Source organism: Corythoichthys intestinalis, chromosome 10 (genome assembly GCF_030265065.1).
Source record: "Corythoichthys intestinalis isolate RoL2023-P3 chromosome 10, ASM3026506v1, whole genome shotgun sequence".
Classification (NCBI taxonomy): domain Eukaryota; kingdom Metazoa; phylum Chordata; class Actinopteri; order Syngnathiformes; family Syngnathidae; genus Corythoichthys; species Corythoichthys intestinalis.
Window position 1 is genome coordinate 16,929,018 of NC_080404.1, and position 23,341 is coordinate 16,952,358.

The window sequence follows — 23,341 nt, forward strand, 5'->3', positions numbered from 1 at the left end:
AGCCTCGTTAGAAGTTAGACCTCTTTGACAGCCAGAAATCTTGTTTGTTTGTAGGTGACCAAATACGTATTTTCCACTCTAATTTGGAAATAAATTCTTTAAAAATCAAACAATGTGATTTTCAGTTTTTTTCCCCACATTCTGTCTCTCATGGTTGAGATTTACCCATGTTGACAATTACAGGCCTCTCTAATCTTTTCAAGTAGGAGAGCTTGCACAATTGGTGGTTGACTAAATACCTATTTTCCCCACTGTATGTGTTAGTTTTTGGGCTCCGGAGTGGCTAAGCTAGCGCGATTAAATGGTGCCTGCTTAGCATACAAAAAAAAAATGTATGCACACATGAGAATCACTGATGAGCCATGCAATCAACAGTGTTGGCTATGTTTTCCCGATAAAGTTCTTAAAACTGTTGCGGGAACGAGAGAGACTCCCCGGCTGACTGAGCACGAGTGGCCAAAGCATTTCTCTCCATTGTGTGCTCATTTTGCATCAAAAAAATATATATATGCAAATTGCTTGCTCTTTTGAAAGTGCAATCTTGGCAAGCATTTGTTTTACATCTCCTATAATTTATTCTGCAACGCATCAAATGCTTCTAATCAGATTATTCGATAATTCCAACTAACTAGTTGATAGATTAATCGACTACTAAAATAATGGATAGCTGCAGCCCTAGTCAGATCTATTAATTTTTTTTTTTTCATTAGCATGCTAAGCAAGCACCATTGACTCGTGCAAGCTTAGCCACTCCAGAGCCCTGAAACTGACAAATAACTGAATAACTGCACATATAACTGCACTTGTTAAAATCAACTCCACTGACTAATTAAACCCCCGCCAACTCGAAGAATACGCCTAATGTCAAAAATTCTGAACTTCCCCTAAAAACCCTGAGACCCAATGAAAAAACTGCTCTCACTAAATTGATGAAGTGCATATCCGATGTGAAGATGTGGCTAGCATGAAACTTCTTACATCTTAACGAGAGCAAAACTGAATATATTACTTTTGGCCCACCTTCCATGATGAATGCCCTTCAGCCAAACACTGGCGCCCTGGCTTCCTTTTTTAAGATACACGTTAAAAATCTCGGAGTAATATTCCATAAGAGGCTCAACTTTTAAAACAAATTAGTTCTGTTGTAAGAGCAAGTTTTTTCCAGCTCCGTCTCTTGGCCAAAGTGAAGCCTTTTCTTAGTTGCCACGACCTTGAAAAAGCAATTCACGCTTTTATAAGCTCAAGGCTGGACTACTGCAATGCACTTTATGTTGGTCTTCCCAAGTCCTCTATTTCTCGTCTTCAACTTGTTCAAAATACTGCTACTCGATTTTTAACCGGTACACCTAGACGCTCCACTGGCTTCCAGTCCATTTAAGAATTGATTTCAACCTTTTATTATTTGTTTTTAATTATATTAATCCCCAGGCTCCTTCTTATTTATCGGAAATGTTAACCCTCTGTAACTCTGGTAGGGTTCTTTGTTTTACCGGCCAGCTTCTTTTGCAAGTTCCGATGTCAAAACAAACAGTGGGGGTCCGATCTTTTGCAGTTTTGCAGTAGACTCGCTTTTTCCCCTGACTAGGGTAGCTTGGTTTATAAGGGTTTTAATTTTTCAGATTTTTTCTGTTTTATTGTTTTATTTGCTGTTTTGACTTTTATTGTGATACTTTGTTTTGTTTTTCTTAATGTCATTGTATATTACTTTCCTTCCTTTTATCTGTCATGAACCATGTTTGTCTTTGTTGTAAAGCACTTTGAGGGCCTTTCAGGTTTTTGTAAAGGGCTATAGAAATAAATTTAATTGATTGATTGAAAACCAATTAATAAATTAGTTGCCAACTAATTTGATAATCGATTTTTGCCCCGTTTGGGTTCTTGTTTGTGTGTAATGTGAGGCTGCGTGCATGCACGCCAATGATTAAAGTAAAAGACATAGAAAGAGTTTACTGCTGCTGTAACTACTGCTGCTGATGTTGGGTTGCTAAATTAATAATATTACTACAGTATTTTTCGCACTATAAGTACAGTTTTTTTTGTTTTTTTCTCTCTCCATAGTTTGGCAGAGGGTGCGTCTCATACTCTGGAGCGACTTATGTGTGATTATTTACGGTCGGGTCGGGCCGACTTCTCTTGCTTTTTTTTTTTTTTTTAATTAATATATATTCATGTATTTATACTATAACGATGTATGGATGTTAAATAAAATAAATAATTTGGATAAAACAGAGAAGGTGCTGTGCATGCCAGCGCACGCGAATGCCATGGCCCCGGTCTCTTTAAATCCCTCCTGGCGCCCTTCGCGAGCATCCTGGTATTTCCTTTTCGAAATGGAACCGCTAGGAGTAAAAAACAAACTGAAGACAGGGAAATTGAAAAGCAAACAACTGCGGTAGGAATGGGGGATGGAAAGGATTCAAATTGATTGTTGAAGATGCTATACAGAAACCTGCGTCGGCTTCGCTGAATGTAAACAAATGTGTCACTTTGGTCTCATACGAGAAATATATTTAACAAAGTTTTCCAGCGTTATTTCATTGTGTAAATGCATTTATAATGATCATAAAAATATGTAGACTATTTAAACTAGACTATTTAAACATTGAGAAAACTTTTTTTTCTGCAAACTCGAAGAGATTAAAATAAATGTCAAATCCACTATCCGCCTGTTAGGACGGACACACAAATATAAAAGATATAACTGTTTATTGAGTATTACAGTCTTGTTTAACTGGGAGACTTTGTTACAAAAGACAGGCTTTAATTTGTTATCATTATGCATATATGCACCGGCATCATCACAAACTTGATCACACAAAACACAACCACGCATCGCATCCCCACATTTCCTCCTCCTGAGTCCTCCCAAATAAAACATGAAATTTTGTTGTTGTTTTTTTCGGGCTCGTGCCTACAAATAAAACATAAAATTTTGGGTTTTGTGGGGCTCGGGCAAGCAAATCTAATTAATTGATCGGGCTCGGGCCGGGTTTTAATACCCGTGGGCTGGTCGGGTTGGGCTGGATTTTATAGGCCCGATCTAACTTCTAGTGTCATGTAATTTAGCATACCTTACACCTATTCAGCCTGTTGTTCTCTATTGTATTTTAAATTGACTTTCAAGATGACATGTCTGTTCTTGGTGCTGGATTCTTTCAAATAAATTTCCCCCAGAAAATGTGACTTATACTCCGGTGCGACTTATAGTCCAAAAAATACGGTATGTGTTGAGAGTTAGATTGTCTTTTGTGTTGTTAGATCCAGTGTGCCTCCGTCAGAGGTGAGTATATGAAGCCAATTGTATTGTTTGTACAGTATTCTTTGTTGATAACGAGCTTAGATACTTAGCACATAACGCTAAGCTATTTAGCGATTATGTTCATTAGTGTCTTAAGTGTCCATTTGTATTGTGTTTTGAATAAGCATATTAGCACTTGAGTTATTGTTAAATAGTAAAGTTGCATCATTAATTTTTATAAAGAAATCATACAATTAGTCACTTCATATAACAGCTTAGAATCAACACAAATTGGCATATAAGAGTGTGCTTTGAAATTGGATTTGGATTGTATTTTAAAAAAAAAACTGCTTGATAAAGAAAACGACCTCATTCCAGTCATTGACATCTATTTCATTTTGACTTGGAGGGACAGTGAGTTAAATGACTACCTTCTAAAGGGTTAAGCAAAGTGGAGGTGAAGATCAAATCAGAAATCATTTTGGTGGGCAAAAAAAATACAATACCTACAATGCAATGAGACAAAATAATAAGACTTTTTTAATGTAAAGTAGAATTCAAGAACTGACCTTAAATATACTGTTTACATTATAGCCGCCGGTAAATGTAGTGTTGACATTACTAGTATAGCTGTGCAAGAATACAGTATTTTGTCTAGCAATGTACTGTGAATGGCCCAGAAGGTCAAACAGTAAACTGGGCTGGGCAAACATACATCCCTGTTCAAGTCTAACCTGAAGCTTCACTGTTTTTTCTTTGCTCGTTTTTATGTGGGAACCCGGTAGAGCCTGAATCCCTATTGACTCAATGTGCTGAGACATTTTCCCTTTTACCAGTGCTAAAGCAGGCATGAGCACTAATCCTTAGGGGTTAAATAGAGCCTCTTCTGGGCTTCCTCTATCCTGAGAGAGTTGGGGGTGGCTGCCGTTGCAGTGCACATAGAAGTTGATTGTACTTGGCAGAATGTTGGCTCTACTCTCCAAAACTTTGGAAGAGAAACATGGAAGCAGTTTCACTTTCATGTTTTGCTTCCATACTAGGTTTCTGCTCAAATTCAAGGTGTCCAATATCAGACAACCACATTTTACCAAGTACACAAAGACTGCACAAAATAGCTGCATCAGAGAACTCTTGTGACACCTTTGATGGACAATACAGCACACGTATAACACATTAATTACACATAGTAAGAACAGCAGGACTTGGCATATCCTTCAATAATCATAGCATTTACAAGAACCTCAAACACTTTGAGGATTACTATTAAAGAGCATACGACAGGAGAAAAAACGTCTTAAATGGCATTATGTGAATTAGAATCATATTTTGAGACGATTCGAATATATTCAACAATTTAGCAAAGCGCAGATGACGAGAAATTAGTCTTTTAATCTGCTGGTTAGCCACGCCTAAAATTATAGGGCTTTAGCGTCCTCAACAGGTGGATGATGTCAGCGGTAGACTGGGCTCATCGGTTTTACTATTCAGCCCATTGAGGGGGAATTATTCAGAACGAGGAAACCGCGACAAAGAGAGCCGCATAATGTCATTGTTTCAGTCTCTCTACTCCAATATTTTTACAGGATATTCCTTTTATCCAAGTATTTTTCCCCAATAGCTATATAATTGGCTTGAGAAGGACCAGTCAGCCCGTCGAGGGGGAACTATTCACAACGAGGAAAACGCGACAAAGAGAGCTGCAAAATTTCATTTTTTCTGTCTCTTTACTTCAATTTTTTACAGGATATTCTTTTTATCCAAGTATTTTCCCTAATTGCTAAATAAATGGCATGGTCATGACAAATAACAGTCTTGTGCTAAATGGAATATAAAATAATAAAAATGCATTTACTCAGGACGACATGGCAAAATTACTCCATAATGGTCAAAATTGTCGACTTCACCTTTACTGTCGCACCTCCCGAATGATATTTTATGACAACTAAATCGGACATATGTCATTTCCCTTCCCGGGCTTCGGAGAATGTAAACAAACCAAAAGGCGTGACAGCTAGCCGACATGCTAACCCGAACAGAGTGATGCTTCAAAGTCTTCGAAGCGGAAAATCACACATAACTAGCCTGGATTATTTGACATGACGACTGGGTTGTCGATTGTCTTCACGGATCGGCAAACTGCCCGTCGGAGAGCAATTTTCAGTTCGTTCGCCGGAGGAGGGTGGCTGCAGTTGTTGTGCAGCTAACGTGCTGTTAATGTGCATGAGGAGAGCTTTTTACATGCTTATCAATGATCAAACGTAAGTAGTCCTTTATTTAAAGAAAGTTTGTAGTGTTTACTTTGTAATAGCTGTATTAATATTTGACATAAAACTAAACAAGATGTTTACTCACTTCCTCGTAAGTCCAATGGTCCCACAGTAGTCGGGCTTGTTTTGGCCAATATCCACGGTGAATGGGAACCTTTTGAAACTCCAGAAAGGCGCATACGCCTCTCCCTCATACAGAATGATTTTTCTGCAGCCGTTTGGCTGGCGTGATGCGAAAAATAAACGTATTAATCCGCAAAATCAGCTGAATCCTTATTCCTCATACACAACAGCACGCTGTATAGAGAAGAGGACGCCTTCTATCGTACACGTCACAGCACCCTCCTCCTCAATGCAAGACCGAAGCCGGAAGTCACGCATTTTCATGGCGCGGGATTCAAAAAACTAAAGAAATATAGCGATCGCTTCCACACACATCCAAGCGGTCCATACCATTCAGGAGCATAAAATAGCGTGTGTATTATGAAATAAACATGCTTTTTCGTGTCACATGCACTTTAAATGTATAATGAACATTATCCTAAAACCCCAAAGTGAAATGACGAAGCCATATGCCGATGTAAGAGGCAGACAAGTGGCGATGTGCCAAGATAGTAAACTAAGCTGTTGCAGGTTAACACGGAATTCAACTGCAGATCTTCACTGTTTTAAATAGTAGGATGTGCTAAGTTAACCACAGTGTAGGAGAGTTGCTGTTCGATAGACATTGAAGTGCTCAAAGTACTGTGCAGAGGTTGAGCTAAAAAAAGGCTTCACTTAAGTTCTTTCTCATTTTACATCAAGCATGTCATTCATTTAAATTCTACCACAAGCACCTTACATGTCAAAAATGAGCTGTCAACATAAGATTTAGTCATAATGGCACCTCATCTCGATTTGTCCATTCAATCCCCTGCCATCACTTTTTTAAAAAGCATTCATTCTTTTCTTCAAAGTTGTCTAATGGCTGTAGTATAGTGAGATATTCGTATACAGCTTAAGGAACTGATGAGACATTCAGTAAGGCAGGAATTTCCAACACAACAGTTGCATTGTAAAACTGCACAGCCAACTACTGGCTGATGACATCGTATTCACTCTGATTTGAGGGAACGCTCGAATTCTAACTCTGGTCTTCTGAAATTTGAGGAAATTTGAGTTAATTGAGCCTCAGTGGAAACGTGTGAACAAGTTCTAAGAGTGTCGAATCACTGTTGCCAGACACTGAGGTAAAAACACCTTGGTGTTGGAGGTTTCAAGGTGTCTAACAACACTTTCAGACAACAGGATATGCCAATTGAGTCTCGCAGGTTTTGTAGCTTGCCACCATACCTAAAGACACTACTTAGCACTTCAGTGAAAAAATGTCAACAAATTACAACAGTGCTGTGACAGATAAGACAAAGCAACATTTAGTGAAATGTGGATTGATGTTTTGTCTCAAGAGTAAAAAATTACTTATTCCAAGTTTGTCTAAATTTTCCCCCAAAATATCATGTTTCAATATCATTATCCTGGTTAGTTTGAGAAATAAGTACTCAAGTCAAGAAATCATTGAAAATTAGTCACTTTTATGTCAACATTTAGAGTTCCAGTTTGTTAAAGATAAGTGAACACTTTGATCATAATCGTTGCACCTGTGTGACAAGACTTCTCACACGGCCCGTCTCCCTTCTCATTACTCAAAATACCGTTATTGAATATGTTCACCCCAATCAACAGGCCTTGAGCTTTTATATAATCTTTTTTTTATCTTATCAAGCACACCAAAGACTTGGTTTGTTGCATGAGATAACATTAGCCGTAGCTTCCTGTTCATAAAGCCATAAACCCTAGATGACCTTTTCTCAAGACTGTCAAGAACTTGAAAACTAAAAATGATTCACATATTATATTTTCCTGGACTGAAGAGTGTAAAGCCTGTCTTGAGAGTTTTAAACAAATACCAAGTTGAATATAAGTAAACTAAAGTAAAAACTAAAGTTATTTATATAATTACAGCTTAAGCAGCAGAAGACTATTATATTTTCCTGGACTGAAGAGTGTAAAGCCTGTCTTGAGAGTTTTAAACAAATACCAAGTTGAATACAAGTAAACTATAGTAAAAACTAAAGTTACTTATATAATTACAGCTTAAGCAGCAGAAGACTAAACAGGTGAAAAAGGTCTTCATTAGCTAAATTAGTGATCTATGTTTGGATTTCAAAACACTGTATGATAATCATCTCTTTTATCTCTTTTATTGTGCTGATGAGTGCAATGGGGGAGAGTGCTTTGTCCAGTGTGATCACACCGCATTGTGTTTGGGGTCATTAACCTATGGGAGGTCCTCAGGCTGACGAGTAAGCTTCTACATCCCTTCTACCATTTTTTACAGAAGTCACTCATCCCAGTGTTCCTCTGTCTCTGCAGACAACACAAAAAACAAACAAAGAAAACAAAAGACAAGAGCAAAAACAGCAGACTGTGCTATTTGCACGACTTGTCATTCTTCCACAAACACAGCCTAAATTGACTGCTGACCAAGGTCCCTTGGCCTGCCGAAGCAGCAGGATGTCGGCCCCTTCAGCCTGTTGTTATTTTTTTTTTCCTTTTTTGAGGTTGCTTCCAGTCCCAGGAGATGAAGGGGTCAGCATGTCTCTCAACATCTGGAATATGCATTAGAAAATGCTAACATCGTACATAACAAGACTGGCTTATCACACTAAAGTTATCTAAATGCAAAAAATGTGCTTATAAACTAGGTTCAATTACTTCTTTTTTTTTTTTTGGTACAGACACGTAAACCACACAAAAAGAAATTGTAACAATTGTAAAAATGATCCACAAATGTGTTTACTCATGAATTCATTTTCATCATTACTTATCGGTTTTGAATAAAGCTTTTTAAGTTTAAGGATAGAACTTAAAAAGTTGATAGAGAAACTGGTTTTAGGGCCACTAACATTTTTCACCTACCGTAATTTTGGGACTATAAGCCGCTACTTTTTCCCCTCATTTGAATCCTGCGGCTTATAGTCCAGTGCAGCTTATTTGTTAATTTATTTGGGTTAGTAGGTAACACTTTATTTGACAGCGGCATCATAAGACTGCCATAAGACCGTCAAAATTATGACATGACATTATCATCGGCATTAATGAATGCTTATGACAGATGTCATTAAGTGTCATCCAGCAAATTATGACACTAACTCCATTTATGTGCCGCTCGGATCTTTTACATCCATTCAAAAGGGAGATAATTTGGCGGATGACACAATATGACATCTGTCATAAGCATTCATTAATGCTCATGTCAGTGTCATGTCATAATTATGATGGTTTTAAGGCAGTCTGATGGCGCAACTGTCAAATAAAGTGTTACCAAATTCCATAACTAGCAATTAATGAAACAACTAGAACAGTAACTGAATAAATAATTAGCACAGAATATGAATTTTGATTATTTTAAATCTGTAGCGCTGCAATGCATGCTAGGAGGCACGTTGGATGCTTCTTGAAGCAATGAAGCTTTTCAGCCAATTGGTTTAAAGCTTCATGGTGGTTCATTTAGTCTTATGGCAGTCTTATGATGCCCTTTCAAATAAAGTGTTACCGCTTGATATTTTTTGATGTAAATATCCCATAATACAGTGTGGACAGCTGAGGCTTATAGTCCAGTGCAGTTTATCTATGAACAAATACCATTTTCGTGTCAACTTTGGTGGGTGGCGGCTTATAGTCAGGTGCACCTTATAGTGCAAAAATTACTGTAATTGGCGAGCCAGTGCAGTTTGAGCATATTAGCCAGACTACCCAGAAAGTAGGGCATGCCTTCCTACTGACCAGAGCTTGAGCAAACCATATGATATTTGCCAAAAACTACATAAAACAAAAATTCTTCAGCCGTTTTGCAGCCACCTACTGCAAGTCAAGGGGGACTGTAGCAAGCACTTAGCTAAACAGATTGAGACTGCTAAATGCTCGCTTATTAGTAAATAGTCACATACCGTCTGATATCCAAGCTCAGAGAAATTGGACGGACAGATTAAAACTGCACCCTTGGTAAAATAGTGCACCAGTCCCCTTGAACAAAAGATAAACAGGGCAATAGATTCTCCCTCGTCTGAAGATAACTGAAATCCAACACCCACGCCCTCCAATGGGGCTCTTTGTATGTCTGAGTGCAGGTCAATCAACAGTTGCTGACAGATGTGTCTGCAGTCGATTTTAGAGAGGAAGCTGAGCTGAGGTCAGTCACAGGTTTACCTCCCTTGTCTGTCCCCTCAGAGAAAAGAAAAGGATCTAGTCAGGATGTCACAGATTGACCTTTTCTCACCTATTTTTCTTGCGTGAAGCACCTGGTCCAAAATGACTTAATTAAGCTCAATAGACTAATTACTAAGATGTAGTGGTTTCAAAGTAGAAGAGACAATTAATATGACTAAACCAACTGAGCTTGCCCATTTGATGTATTTGCGGTTATTTCAAATAAATAATAGTGTATGAACAGGCTATAATTACAAACAAATTGTTTTGAATTTTGGCAAGACTATTATACCAAAAAATGGCGAGACAAATTTGTCACGTTAGCTGGAACATCAACTGCTCTCATGTCGATCGAAAGAGGCAGGTCACTTTAATCCTTTATTGAAATGCCTTCCAGGGTCGAAAAAGCATAAACCATATATCAACTGCTGAAAATAGCCACCAGAGACATTAATATTAGCATTTTCAGAAACACGAAAATCAAAGAGGCATGACATACCGAACTTGAATATATGTGATTTCGCTTTGTAGCAAAGTTATCCAAGCTACACAACCGTTCTGCAAGCCAATACATTAAGCCAACCTTAGTTCCAACAGTTTGTAACAATTACCAAAAATGCTGATTCAACCAACTCCACACAGACGTTTGTCCCTACACAACAGCAATGATTAATCAGATGGTTTAGCTCAGCAGATTATTTCGTCATTTTTGAAACGGCACCCTTGAAAATGGCCACAAACATGATAATGCAAAATGTTTAAAAGGTGCACAATGTGATTCGTACCTTCCCTTTTTTGCATTGTATTTGCACTGATGGCAAATGTGGTTTTAACCACAAGCTGATGATGAATGACGCAATAGCTAAATGTAGTTTTGTGAGGCGTAAATGACATTAAGGAAAGTGGTTTCTCAGTTCCCCATATCTGATTGCTGATCATCGGTCAACTGTTGAACAAGGGCAGCCATACTGTGGGCTATGGTGTCAGCAGAGTCACGAAGCCTGAGGGTGGGAGACACTGGAGATGATGCTCGGCTATGGCGTGTCGGCAACCCTATTACTAAAAAGGTGACTTACTGCTGCTGCGGTCCTTCGTGAGCACAATTAGCTTATTTAACCCTTTATGGGGCACTCATTTAACACATTGGCAGCAACTGATGATCGCTGTCAACCCTCTCAGTCAAAATGGATTGAACATTTTGGGAAGGCAATGGCACTGAAACATGAGCATTCACAGCCAGTCCTTTCACTTTGAATGACTTCAATGTCTATCATTTTCAATGACAGCCAATGAGCCAAAATTGAGGACGATAAGCAGAGGTTATTGGTATTTATATTACCTTAATTTTGATTTGATTTCATTAATTCTTAAAGGGAACCTTGGACTTAAAGACTTGTAGGCTCTGAAAAGCCACCATAATTCTCTTTTTAAAATATTATTAGAAATATTGCCATTGATTTAAAAATCTATAATATTTAGTACCTGTATTGAACTACGGAAGGCGCCATGTTTTATGCACACAATTGACGCTCAGCGTGATTACGTAGTTTCTCACTGTCACTAGACAAACACTCCCGGTGTTCTGCAGTTCCTTCCTACGCGTAGAGACGTCCAACACATGTGCACATGGCGAGTACTTACTATGCTACTACTACTGCTTGTGTTTCCCTCTCATACTTTTAAGGATTGTTTTCTTGTGGTAACTTTAAAGCAGATTGTTGATCTGTTGACCACATTAGTCATGTAGTGTCTTTAAACACCTTTATTTGATATTACTACACTTAAGGCATATTTAGTATGTTCTGTCTGTATGCATCTAAACAAAAACTGAAAGCGCACGATAGTACTTTGTGGGTCAAATTTGCCTCTTGTAGCACGTTTTGCCGGTTTAGCACATTTTGGCAGAACACCGATTTGTCCTACTCTCGTCTCGTCTCATCCCATCTTTCCTGTTCATTCTGCTTTTGCTGCTCGTTTTTTGAACTATCGACAGTGCTGTCATGCTCATTAATGTTCCTCTGGAGTTCATATTAAAAGGGCTTAACAGATGACATGTATAATCATTAGTCATACTCTGGGAGCCCATCAGCGTAACCCAGTGGTGTCACCAACAATGGCGACCTACTATCATCAAAAAAAAAAACATCAAGAGGGGTTTTAATATCAGATTATTTTAACTCAAATAATGTTTATCTTATAAGAACTGCAAGTCTTTCTAGCAGTGGTTAACTTTAAATATGTTTATAATACATAATAAAATGGGGGAAAACTACAGAAATGATTAGTAACAATAAAAATGTATATAATAATGACCTAGAATCCACATATTTGGACATTATATTTTGTATACCAAATATTAATATGGTGGCCCTACATGGTCAAAATGTGAGGCCAACGTATGTGGATGCCAAGTCTTTTTTTTTTTTTTTTCCTCGCTAATATAGTCATTTGTCCTATAAGAAAGAAAACATGGAACTATTAGGGTCAAACATTAGGGCTAAGAGGCATCAGAGTATGCCATAAAACTCTAATAATTGTATAAACAATGAATACCTAGCTTTTGAGAATATTCACTGTCAACCTTCGTCCACATAATTAAAGTACATAATCTATGATGTTTCTACTAACGCTGAAAACCAAGTATAAAAAGGTCACCAACATGCAATTCTGCATTTTTTTAATCATCTGCCTCTTCTTCAGCTCAAGAGCATGATTACTCGACCAGTCCCTTCCAGCTCCTTTCTCATCATCACATCTGCCAACTGTTGTTCTCCTTTCCTCCACTCCCTCTAGTGTAGCCACGAAGTACTGCAGGGCTCCTATGTATTTTCCAGGAAGCAAAAGAGGTGCGGGTGGAGAAAGAGAGAGAGCGAAAGAGAGCGAGAAAGACATGCAGGCAAAAGACCCCGCCTCCAAATGACATCAGCGCTCCATTGGAGCAAGGCTACAGGCAAACATAAGTCCACATTTGTTATTGGGACCAATACGTGCGCGCATGTTCTAGCACAACTTCTACTGTGTGTATGCGTGAGCGGGCACCAGTAAACACCATAGTGGGGCTACATATAAATCCAATCCGCTATGGCCCTGTGAGTGAGAGGAACCGTTTTGGAATTTGTATTGAATCCGCACAGCTCGGACTGGATTACTTTCCCACCGCTGGTTTGAACCCCCCCCCCCAGAGGATACCTGTAACTTTTCAGTTTTTTGTTGTCTTTTTAGGTAAGTGTTTCTGACTTTTGCTGTCCAGATGGAGTGCATTTTTTTCTTTTTTTTCCTGAGGGTGTTCTTTACTTTTAATTCATTCAAATGTGGAGTCACAAAAATGTGTACACTATATTAAAAATGTACTACCCCTGCCTTGTTAGAAATTATGCGGTACTGAGTTCGGTTGTATAGCAGGCTGCAGGCAGTGGAGCTCGAATATGGTACAAAATAAATAAATAGTTTTACTAAACGCTGTTTTTTTCCTAGTAATAATTAATCGTCTTTGTGAACTCATCTTTTTAGTAGCAACACGACAAAATAAACGTCAGCTGCATTTCCTTTGTCTTTATTGGTATGAAACATGCGTTTTGCTTCATACATCAAAGTACAAACATTGACGAAGAGCCCCCACATACGTTTGCGTCTCTTACGACAGACAGCAAGTGTCGTTCTGTTGGTGCTAACGTGGTGATGTGTTATGCAGCCGTTTGATCTTTGATCAACGAATACACAGACGTAAAAGGATTAGGAGGGAGCAGACAGGGTAGTTTAGATCCCACCGGCGCCAACGCTCCTCAAGACACCGCGATGTGCATGTTGAGTTGCAGCGCACATCCCGCAGCGATACGCCAGCTGGACAAACTCCGCTAAATGCGTCTCTGTCGGGACGGCTTTGTGCGGCATCCCATTAAACTTCACACTGACATGTATGGAGGTCGCACTCAGGTATCGTTACATGCGCATCATCCATTTACTGTTTTTGTGCTGCTTTGAACCTCCCGCAAATATTTGCAATTGAATATTGCGCTAACCTGAAAGCACATATACATTTGAATGTCAACATTGCATACCCGGTAGTGACTATAAACGTCAAGCACATATACATTTGAATGTCAACATTGCATACCCGGTAGTGACTATAAACGTCCAATTCATTTAAACTGTGACGGCTGGCTACAAATGTTAATGTTTCAGTGCCAGTGACAGCATTGATGGATTGGACCTCTAGCTCTGTCAATGGCAGCCAATGTGTTAACATGTGAATATTTCGCATCGGTGTAAAAGTCAATTCCTTTCATGTATGCACGTCTTACTGGAAACACCCTTGCAGAGACAGCTGTTAATCCAATTTCACACAGCCTTTATCTTCATGAGACAATAAGGTCATCCGGTCTTAAACCAATAACAGATATAGTACACTGCATGAGACAGCATTCTAATTTCATCAATCAGACAATTGCCTCTGAATGACTGAAATGTGTACAAGTTGAATTTTAGTTATTATCCAATTGAGCCACGGATCAGCAAATTTGACAAAAATAAATGTGGTTCAATATAGACAGGAGAGCAGATGAGTTGTCTTCACTGATGATTGCCTCAGGCTACATTTCCCAGCCAATTGCTTTCATTTTAGATTAACTGCTAACCAGGTCATGAGCAACATACCAGTCTGCATAACACACTGCATTGAATGTATCTGCAAATGACAAGACCAAACCCATACTTTTAGAAATGGCTGTTTTTCAGCACATTTTCTAATTTGTTCTGCCACTAAACTATGTTACAATCTATTCCTAGACCAGTTACAAACAAAAGTGAGCATTTAAAGATTGCAATAAAACAACAAGATAACCTTTAGAACCAATTTGACTGAAGAAAGTTGTGAGGCTAGGAGAGAGGTTGACAAATCCCTATATTGTAAGTGGGTTCTTCGCCTCTAGGCTAAGATGTGCTCCTCTTTGCAGCTTAGCTTGTCACACACACTCGTGTATGTTTTCACACACATCTTGTGGTGCCTACCACCCCCATGTGGGGAAAAATCATTGCAGCTGCTACAGATCTCTCCTTTCAATATGGAACAAAAGAGACCCCTGCCTGTCCCAGGCCTCTCTCGGCTCATTGGGCCACCAGAAGTATAATTTGTCCAGCCCATCTCTCCAGGAAAGCCAGAGCCTTTTTATATCCTTGTTGTCACAATCGTTTTACATAACTGACTCAGACAATTGAATATAAATTGTGTTGTCAGAGGTGTTGCTTATCGTGTTATCAGAAATTAAGGATTCAAATGTATACAAGCATAAATGACTAGAAACAAAATATCTATTCTATAGTGACCATACTTTACACTGAATCTGCAATAGTATGCTATATAAACCTAGCACATAGTTTTGGTGTTCCAATCCATCGCACAACTAGTTTATTGGTTCAAAACAAATAATCAACAAAAGATAAAAACAACACTTATTTCCCAGAGGATTGGTACTGTGGAGCAAAATTAATTTGTGGTCTCATGAATAATTTAGCTAGTCTTTACAACTTTTACGGTCTTTTATTTCGTAAAAGGAGGATTTATTTTTCTGTTACAATTTTCAAATGTCTCCTTTGTGTCACGTAAAATATATCCAGGGGGCACAAAGTCTAGCATGCTGTTATTGCCGAACACTGTATTTATGTCTGTTGAAATCACAATAACTTTTAATGTCCACCTTTGTGTGAACAAGTTTTTTTTTTAAGAAAGGTATCACAAACACATGTTTAGCTGAATACTCAACATTGCCATTTAACCTGTTATCAAAACCTCCTGTCTAGCCAGGGGTTTATATTAAAATAATCTGTAAAGACGCTTGTTGCAAGAGATGTTGGACGCCATTGCCCTGAAAACAATTTAAAGTGTATTAATACATTAGCATGTTTGTTGAATTACATGTTTGTTGAATTACTTGAGCGAATTGCTTTTGTAGCTAAAGCTCCTCCAGCGTACTTGCCTTGCAGCAAACAATGGAGCAAGGGCTCTTTCCTGAAACTCGATGAGTGCTGAAAAAAAATGGGGAATAACAGTCACCCGGCAGTCAAAATAGAATATACTGCTTGTTTAAAAAAAAAAAAAAAAAATCCAGAGATTATTTACATAAGTGTAGCTCGCCTTTGCTTAACTCTTGTTAGAATTTAATGTATACCTTTCAATGAGTTAAAACCTGCCACTTACAATGAAAATGTCTTACAAAGTGCTTCATCAAAAGTAAAATCTATGTGACAGCTCCTATTCAGCTTTCTAAACCAGTGTTCAAAAAGCTCAAAGTGTGTTATACATTAATGCACAAGTTTGCAAAAATCCCATTCAGTGCGTTTGACATCTGGCATACTGCTCGTAAGGACCCATGTTTAATGGTAACTAAATTTGTATTATACAGCATTTTATTCACTATTGCGTGGCATGCCTCATCATTCCACAACCATGTCTTGGTTTAGAGAGCAGACTGTGAAATGGCTGGGGGCCTTCTTCCTCATTTATTTTTTTCTGTTTTATAGCACATAGTAGGAGTCAACAAGTCACTTACAATGACAAACCTATTGTGTTCTAATAGGAAAAACAACATTTTCTGATGTGAAAGAAATTCTATTTTCACAAAACACAGTATTCATAGTTTGTAAAGAAAGGCGGGGGCCAGGGATCACTGAGAAAGTAGGGGATGACAGGGATGGTTGCAACAGCCTTTCTCTTCCTCATGAGAAATTCAAATGGGCTTGCTAACAATGTGAGCACTGACTGGATCATCCTTTTATCTAATAAGAAAAAAGCAGTCCAGCACTTACTTTCTTTTTTCAAAATCAGCACAAAATGTGTTTTTTCAAGTGTGGACAATGATGTGTAGAAGAGGACTGAGGATTTCTGCATTTTTTGTTCCAGAAAAGTCTGGGGGGGGATCAAAGGCCACAACAATAGCCAAAAAGGAAATTATTGGTGAAAAATGAAAATTGACAGCAAATCACTCAAATATAGACTGTATTTTCTCAACGTAATTTGTACAAAAAGAGTTTGGTTATTTTTGATAAAGAAATCAATAAAAGGGTAAATTCACTGTTTAGTCGCTTGCTTCATCTGAAAAAACCACATGATACTAAGTACTTGTTTCTCTTTTTTTTTTTCAGGACAACATTTGAAGTGTGATAACAGCCCAGCATGAATCGAGCTCCATATTCATGAGAGAGTGGGCTTGGCCCAAAACGATAAGCACCTTTCACCAGTTTTCTCCTTAGGAGAGGAAGCGCTGTTCATCCAAATCCGGAACCGGAGTCTCGGATTAATGTATATACAAGCTTGACAAGGGACAAGAGGATTCTGGTTACCTTTACGAGCTGGAGTACACAAGTGAGCAGGCCTTGATTGAGCCTGTGGCGCAAGGGATTGGCATGGCTCAGACCAGCTTTGTGTCAACTCATCATGCATGTTGGGCCTGATTACAGAAAGGAGTCTATACTAAAAGACAGCAGGATTGTTTTAACAGAAAAAAAAAAATAGTCTACAGTCATGGCTACTGATCTTGACAAATTCAACACCCATTAGGATTTTTAATATTACTCGAGAGAGCGCAGGCTTTGTCACTGAGAGGGGATGCTTATTCAACAGGCTTATCTGCCATGGTAAAGGCGGCGAAGGCATGAACCCCTGACAACAGAAGAGGTCAACGTCCAAAAAAAGGATCAACTCTACAAACACTGACCAGTCAGGATATCATCCGAAATCCCTCAGAAAAACATTTCTTTTCATAAAGGATAATAAAAGAAAACCTTGATTGGATTTTTCAGCGATCAGAAAGGATTTACCACCTTTCATAAATCAGGTATGGGAACATTTGTGTGCCTTTGTGCCTTTCCAATTCATTGACTCGACAAGAACTTAAAAATATATGTAATATGTGCGTGTGTGAGTAGGTTTTAACAGAAAATAGTGTGCATGGACAAAAGGCAACACAATGATTGGTAAGCATTATTTTACAATTGTTTACCATGATTGATTGTTACTAGGGGGGAAAAACAAATAGGACTTACGATTTGAAAAAGAAATCCACAATGCTTAATAGGACTAAATACTAAAAGGAGTATGCCAGCAATTGGACAGTAACCCAACAAAGCAGGACTTTGTTTTCAGTTTTGGTATGTCGCAATGAAAGGCAGCCTTGAGCTACAGAATCAAGTGAGACAATCAATGCCATTAAATTCCACACGCCTCATTTGCATTAAATTACAGAAGATCCATGTCAGGGAAATTCAATTTAGTGTAAGCTTAAGAACTAAGTTTACTTTTAATAAAACTCTTATACTGTATTTTATGCATTTAAACTGCTAAAATGAGGTACAACAATCAGTATTTTAAATACTAATGTATCAGTTATCAATCAATCTATAATGTGCTCTAGGCTTCATTTCAAACCAAGCAAATCTAAGAACAGGAATTTGGCCTTCTCTTAAAGGACTTGTGCATTAAATGTACTCTTGTGTCTTCTCCCTAGGGGCTCTTGAGTGATTAGACCGCCCGGCAACTCTGCTTCAAGATGGTACGTCAATGCAAGGCCTTTATCCTCTCCCTCGTCAGGGTTGGACTGCTGCTGGGCCTAGCTAACCCACTGATGACCTCTGCTTCATGTCCCTCTGCCTGTCGTTGTGACGGGACCTTCATCTACTGTAATGACCGTGGCCTAACTTCCATCCCTACTGGTTTACCCCTAGATGCAACAGTGCTCTTCCTGCAAAACAATCGCATAAAGAGCTCAGGAATTCCCACAGAGCTAAGCAGGCTCACAAATGTGGAGAAGATCTACCTTTACTGCAACAATCTAGATGAATTCCCCACTAACCTTCCTCTTGGTCTGAAAGAGCTCCATCTTCAGGAGAACAACATTCGAATGATTACACATGCAACTTTAGCCCAGATTCCTTATATTGAAGAACTTCACCTTGACGATAACTCTGTATCAGCGGTCAGCATTGAAGAGGGGGCCTTTAGGGACAGCAGTCACCTTAGATTGCTTTTCCTCTCCAGGAACCACCTAAGTACCATCCCCTCAGGTCTACCCATGAGTATTGAAGAGTTGCGCTTTGAAGACAACCGCATCTCGTCAATCTCAGAACAATCACTGCAAGATCTAATCAACCTGAAGCGGTTGATATTGGATGGAAACCTGCTCAACAACCGTGGGATTGGAGAGATGGCTTTCATCAATCTGATTAACCTTACTGAGCTCTCGCTAGTGAGGAACTCCCTGACATCCCCGCCAGCAAACCTGCCAGGCACAAGTTTGGAGAAGCTGCAGCTACAAGAGAATCACATTAATAGGGTCCCACCCGGGGCTTTTGCCTTCCTTCGACAACTGTATCGATTGGACCTATCTGGCAACAACCTGAGCAGTCTCCCACAAGGAGTCTTTGAAGATCTGGACAATCTCACACAGCTTTTGCTACGCAACAACCCCTGGCAATGCAATTGCAGGATGAAATGGGTGCGTGACTGGCTCCGAACATTGCCATCAAAAGTAAATGTACGGGGTTTCATGTGCCAGGGCCCTGATAAAGTAAAAGGCATGGCTCTCAAAGACTTAACTACAGACATGTTTGACTGCACAGATTTAGAATTCATTCCAACATATGAGACAAGCACAGTCTCCAACACTTGGCGGCCCACACTGCCACAGTGGCCCTCATTTGTGACTAAAAGGCCTGGAGTGAAGGGACCAAATATCGGCAGAAATTACCATGACACCACCATTTCATCAGGCAGAAAGATCATCACAATCAGTGTGAAGTCAAGTAGCGCAGATACAGTACACATATCATGGAGGGTATCACAACCCATGACTGCCCTCCGGCTCAGCTGGCTAAAGCTGGGACACAGCCCTGCATTTGGATCCATCACAGAGACGATTGTACAAGGGGAAAGGACGGAGTATCTGCTCACTGCGCTGGAGCCAGAGTCATCCTACAGGATATGTATGGTTCCCATGGAGACCAGCAACATCTACCTGTCAGACGAGACTCCCGTTTGCATAGAGACTGAGACCGGCTCTCATAAATCTTACAACCCGACCACAACTTTAAACAGAGAGCAGGAGAAAGAGCCTTACAAAAATTCCAGCCTGCCTTTGGCTGCTATCATTGGAGGAGCTGTTGCACTTTTGGCAATAATCATGTTGGCATTGGTGTGCTGGTACGTCCACAGGAATGGATCACTTTTTTCCAGAAACTGCACCTACAACAAAGGCCGTCGGAGAAAGGATGACTACGCCGAAGCAGGAACTAAAAAGGACAACTCAATTCTAGAAATAAGAGAGACTTCTTTTCAAATGATACCTATCAATCAGCTTCCTGTGTCCAAGGAGGAGTTTGTGATACACACAATTTTTCCACCTAATGGCCTGAGTTTGTACAAGAGCCCACACAACGAGAACAGTATTAACAACAGAAGTTACAGAGACAGTGGAATACCAGATTCGGACTATTCTCATTCATGATATTGCACACAGACGGTCATGATGAGCGTGCGTTGTAAACAAGAGTGGCAAGACTTTTACAAAACACTGGATCTATAGGACTAAGGGATCAATGTTATGTACATTTGACATATAATTTATATTTAAGGACATTTTATGAAGACTGAGAAGGTTCCATCTGCAGGCCCTCACTGAACCAGCGGGTATAATACTGCAATTATATTTTAGGGATTTGTAGTAATTTGTACTGTATTTCCTTGGCTTAAAATGATCGACCAAGTATAAAGAAACTATGTTCTGAGATATTATGACTTGTCAACTGTGAAAGTGGGTTTTCATTGCTGTGTTGAACAATCAGACTTTAGAAAACATTGTAGTACAAGCACAGGTCATTATTTTCACTTTGTGGCTGTCTGAAAAGCAAAGACAAAAATTGTCAAAAAATAAGGTAAAGTTGATAATTAAAATTTAGAATCAGACATGTTGCCCTATTACAAAGAACAAACAGTGAGGTGTCTCATTTACTACTGATCAAGAATAGTGTTAAGTTTTCAAATCGCTCCAGATGATGTGCCATGATTTATTTCTCTACATTCTTAGATGTGTACCTTTTCCAAGTTTGAAACACAGCAGAGTAGCCATAGAAAGATTTTTTTCTGATTGGTTTGTTGGCCACAGCACAGGGCAGATAAAGCACATCAACTCGAAAGGGACTCTTGGCTCCTCAAAACCAGAAACAGGACAGGCTGACACAGGACCCCACATGATCTCTCTTAGTACGTGTCAACAAAGGCCAAATGACAATGGTGGCATTCTTAAGTACTGTGTACCCTGCGTCATTTAAGTCAGAAGGCCAAAAATACATGATTGTTAAAATGATCAGCGTGTCAGCAGTTTCTTAAGTAACTACTCTTTTGTATTTTCAAAGTGAACACGTTTTTGTTGCCACAATTTGAAATTACCTGTTCTTCATGTTTAAAAAAATACAACAACAACCAAAGTGCATTGTATGCCCTTTGGCCAGTCTTGTATGTGCCTTGATCCAATGCTTATTGTATTTAGCTTTTTAAGGAACCAGTGACTTTTTTAGATACACACTTGAATATGAAAAGTATTGGTCATATTACAAAATAAAAACTGAATAAAAAGAACACTGATTCCTTTATTACCTCACATCACCTTTATTTCCTCCCACATTGAAAAAAAAAAACAGATTTCAATAATATCTAAGAATAAGTCATGCAGTTTCACCTTAATTTTGGTCTGATCTTGCCTACATTGTTCTAATACAATAAGATATTCACTACACATACTGAATATGCACCTTTCATCAGAAAGTCCAGTGGTTAGTCTCGCATTAACAATATTAAACCATTTAAAATAATCAATTGTCTGTATTTGTAGCTTTTTGTTGAGTAAAAAAGTTTCATTATCAAGTTTCATAGACATGAACATGGTATGGTCTTTGAATAATTGGAGAAAACGGGCATTGCTTGTGTTTTCAATTTGCAATCCTATAACAGTCCAGTTTAAACTCATGCGAAAAACACTGGACTTGCTATTAATCTATTACACAAAAGTATTTAAGTCGAAAAACATGCTTGTTCAACAACCTTCTTGATGGAAGTTGGATATGCTTGGACTCACCACTTTTAATTTTAAAAGGTTTTAGATGAATGACAGAAATGTTTTTGCTTATGTCAAACATTGATATTTATTGTTATTTAAAAAAAATCTTAAATCTTGAAGTTATGAAAATATATTAAAAGGCTTTTTGTCTCAATAATGAGAACTATAGTTTCTCACGCTTATTAGTCCTTTTAATAACGAGCATCTTAAGGTAAGCCAAACAATTCCATTAGCTTGAGCAATAGTCTTTTGTTTTTTTGTTTTTGTTTTTTTAATAGGTCTTTTCTATAAAGTAAATAGTTCACGTAGGCTTGCTTGACTTATGTATCCAACAAAGTCAATGCTCTGAAAATGAGCAAACAATTTACAAATGCCTGGCACTTTGTGATAACAAATAATCCAAATAGTGAAAGGGGCAATTCATTGTTGTGACTTTCTTTGGAAAAAAAGAGCATCTTTGTGTAAATTGCATGAAGGCGTATGGCGCAAAATTGATGAACCAGACTAATGACGACCCTGTGTGACCTCACTTATCATTAGTGAACCCTGACCTGATCTGATCAGTCACTTTAAACAATTCCTTAATCACTCTCATGAGCTCATTTGAGGTCAGACAAGGCTGGACAAAAACCAAAATGTCGCATGCATTTTTCTCTTTGTGTCACATAGTGCAGACAACAGTTTGTCTTTTTATGTATTGAGTGATTACAGCTATGGTATGTATTGAGTGATTACAGCTATGGTGCAGCTGCAATGTTGCTCCAGGGTGCTACTATTCATTTTGGAAGGTGTTAGTAAAGCAGACGGCCACATTTGCATTCCTATAGATGCTGGTATCAAAGCATTACTGCATGACCCCTTCACAACCAACAGCACACGTTGTTCTACAACAGTATAATAAATTTAAAAAAAAAAAATATATATATATATATATATATAGAGAGGAAACTGTTAGGATCTGAAAATGAAATACAAATCGATGTCATTATACACATTTCTTTAAAAAAATATATATTATTATTTACTGTACCTGTACATTGGGGCAATGAATACGGAGCAATGTGATCCCAATTACTGCCATTTTCAGAATATTTATCATATTTCATATTGGGCATTGAATTGCTGACTAAATATTGTTTAACATTAACTGTTATCTTGAAATGATCATATTGCTTCTTTTCCTATGCTAAATGTCTAATCATTGGAAAAAAAGAAAAAAATGTATTTAAGATTTAAGCCCGAAAGCCACACAGAGGCTACAAGTTGGGTGATATGGCCTAAAAATAAAATCTCCGATTTTTTCACCAACAATTTGATTTATGATTTTCTCAATAAACTCCCCCCAAACCATCAACGGAATAATCTGTTGAATACATAGCTCTATTTTCTTTTTGTGTGCAAAAAATAAATAAATGAAAAACAACTTTTTTTTTAACAAACATCCACAATCAGAAAAACTCAAATTACACAAGATATAGACAATGTGT

At 38.4% G+C, this 23,341-nt stretch overlaps 2 protein-coding genes across 7 annotated transcripts in view; one reads left to right on the forward strand and one right to left on the reverse strand.

Annotated features, from left to right (window-relative positions):
* macrod2 (mono-ADP ribosylhydrolase 2) overlaps positions 1–23,341 on the reverse strand; it is a 724,457-nt gene that overhangs the window by 658,540 nt on the left and 42,576 nt on the right. The gene's annotated exons all lie outside the window — the stretch shown is intronic.
* Positions 12,703–21,648, forward strand: flrt3 (fibronectin leucine rich transmembrane 3). 2 transcript variants are annotated; one of them, XM_057848766.1, is made up of 3 exons: positions 12,703–12,975; positions 16,891–17,582; positions 18,252–21,648. In XM_057848766.1, exon 3 carries the CDS (start codon positions 18,294–18,296, stop codon positions 20,244–20,246), a length of 1,953 nt encoding a protein of 650 aa, XP_057704749.1. In that variant the 5' UTR covers positions 12,703–12,975; positions 16,891–17,582; positions 18,252–18,293; the 3' UTR covers positions 20,247–21,648. The 2 variants fall into 2 exon arrangements, with proteins under 2 accessions (XP_057704749.1, XP_057704750.1); XM_057848767.1 differs by lacking the exon at positions 12,703–12,975 and adding an exon at positions 13,026–13,686.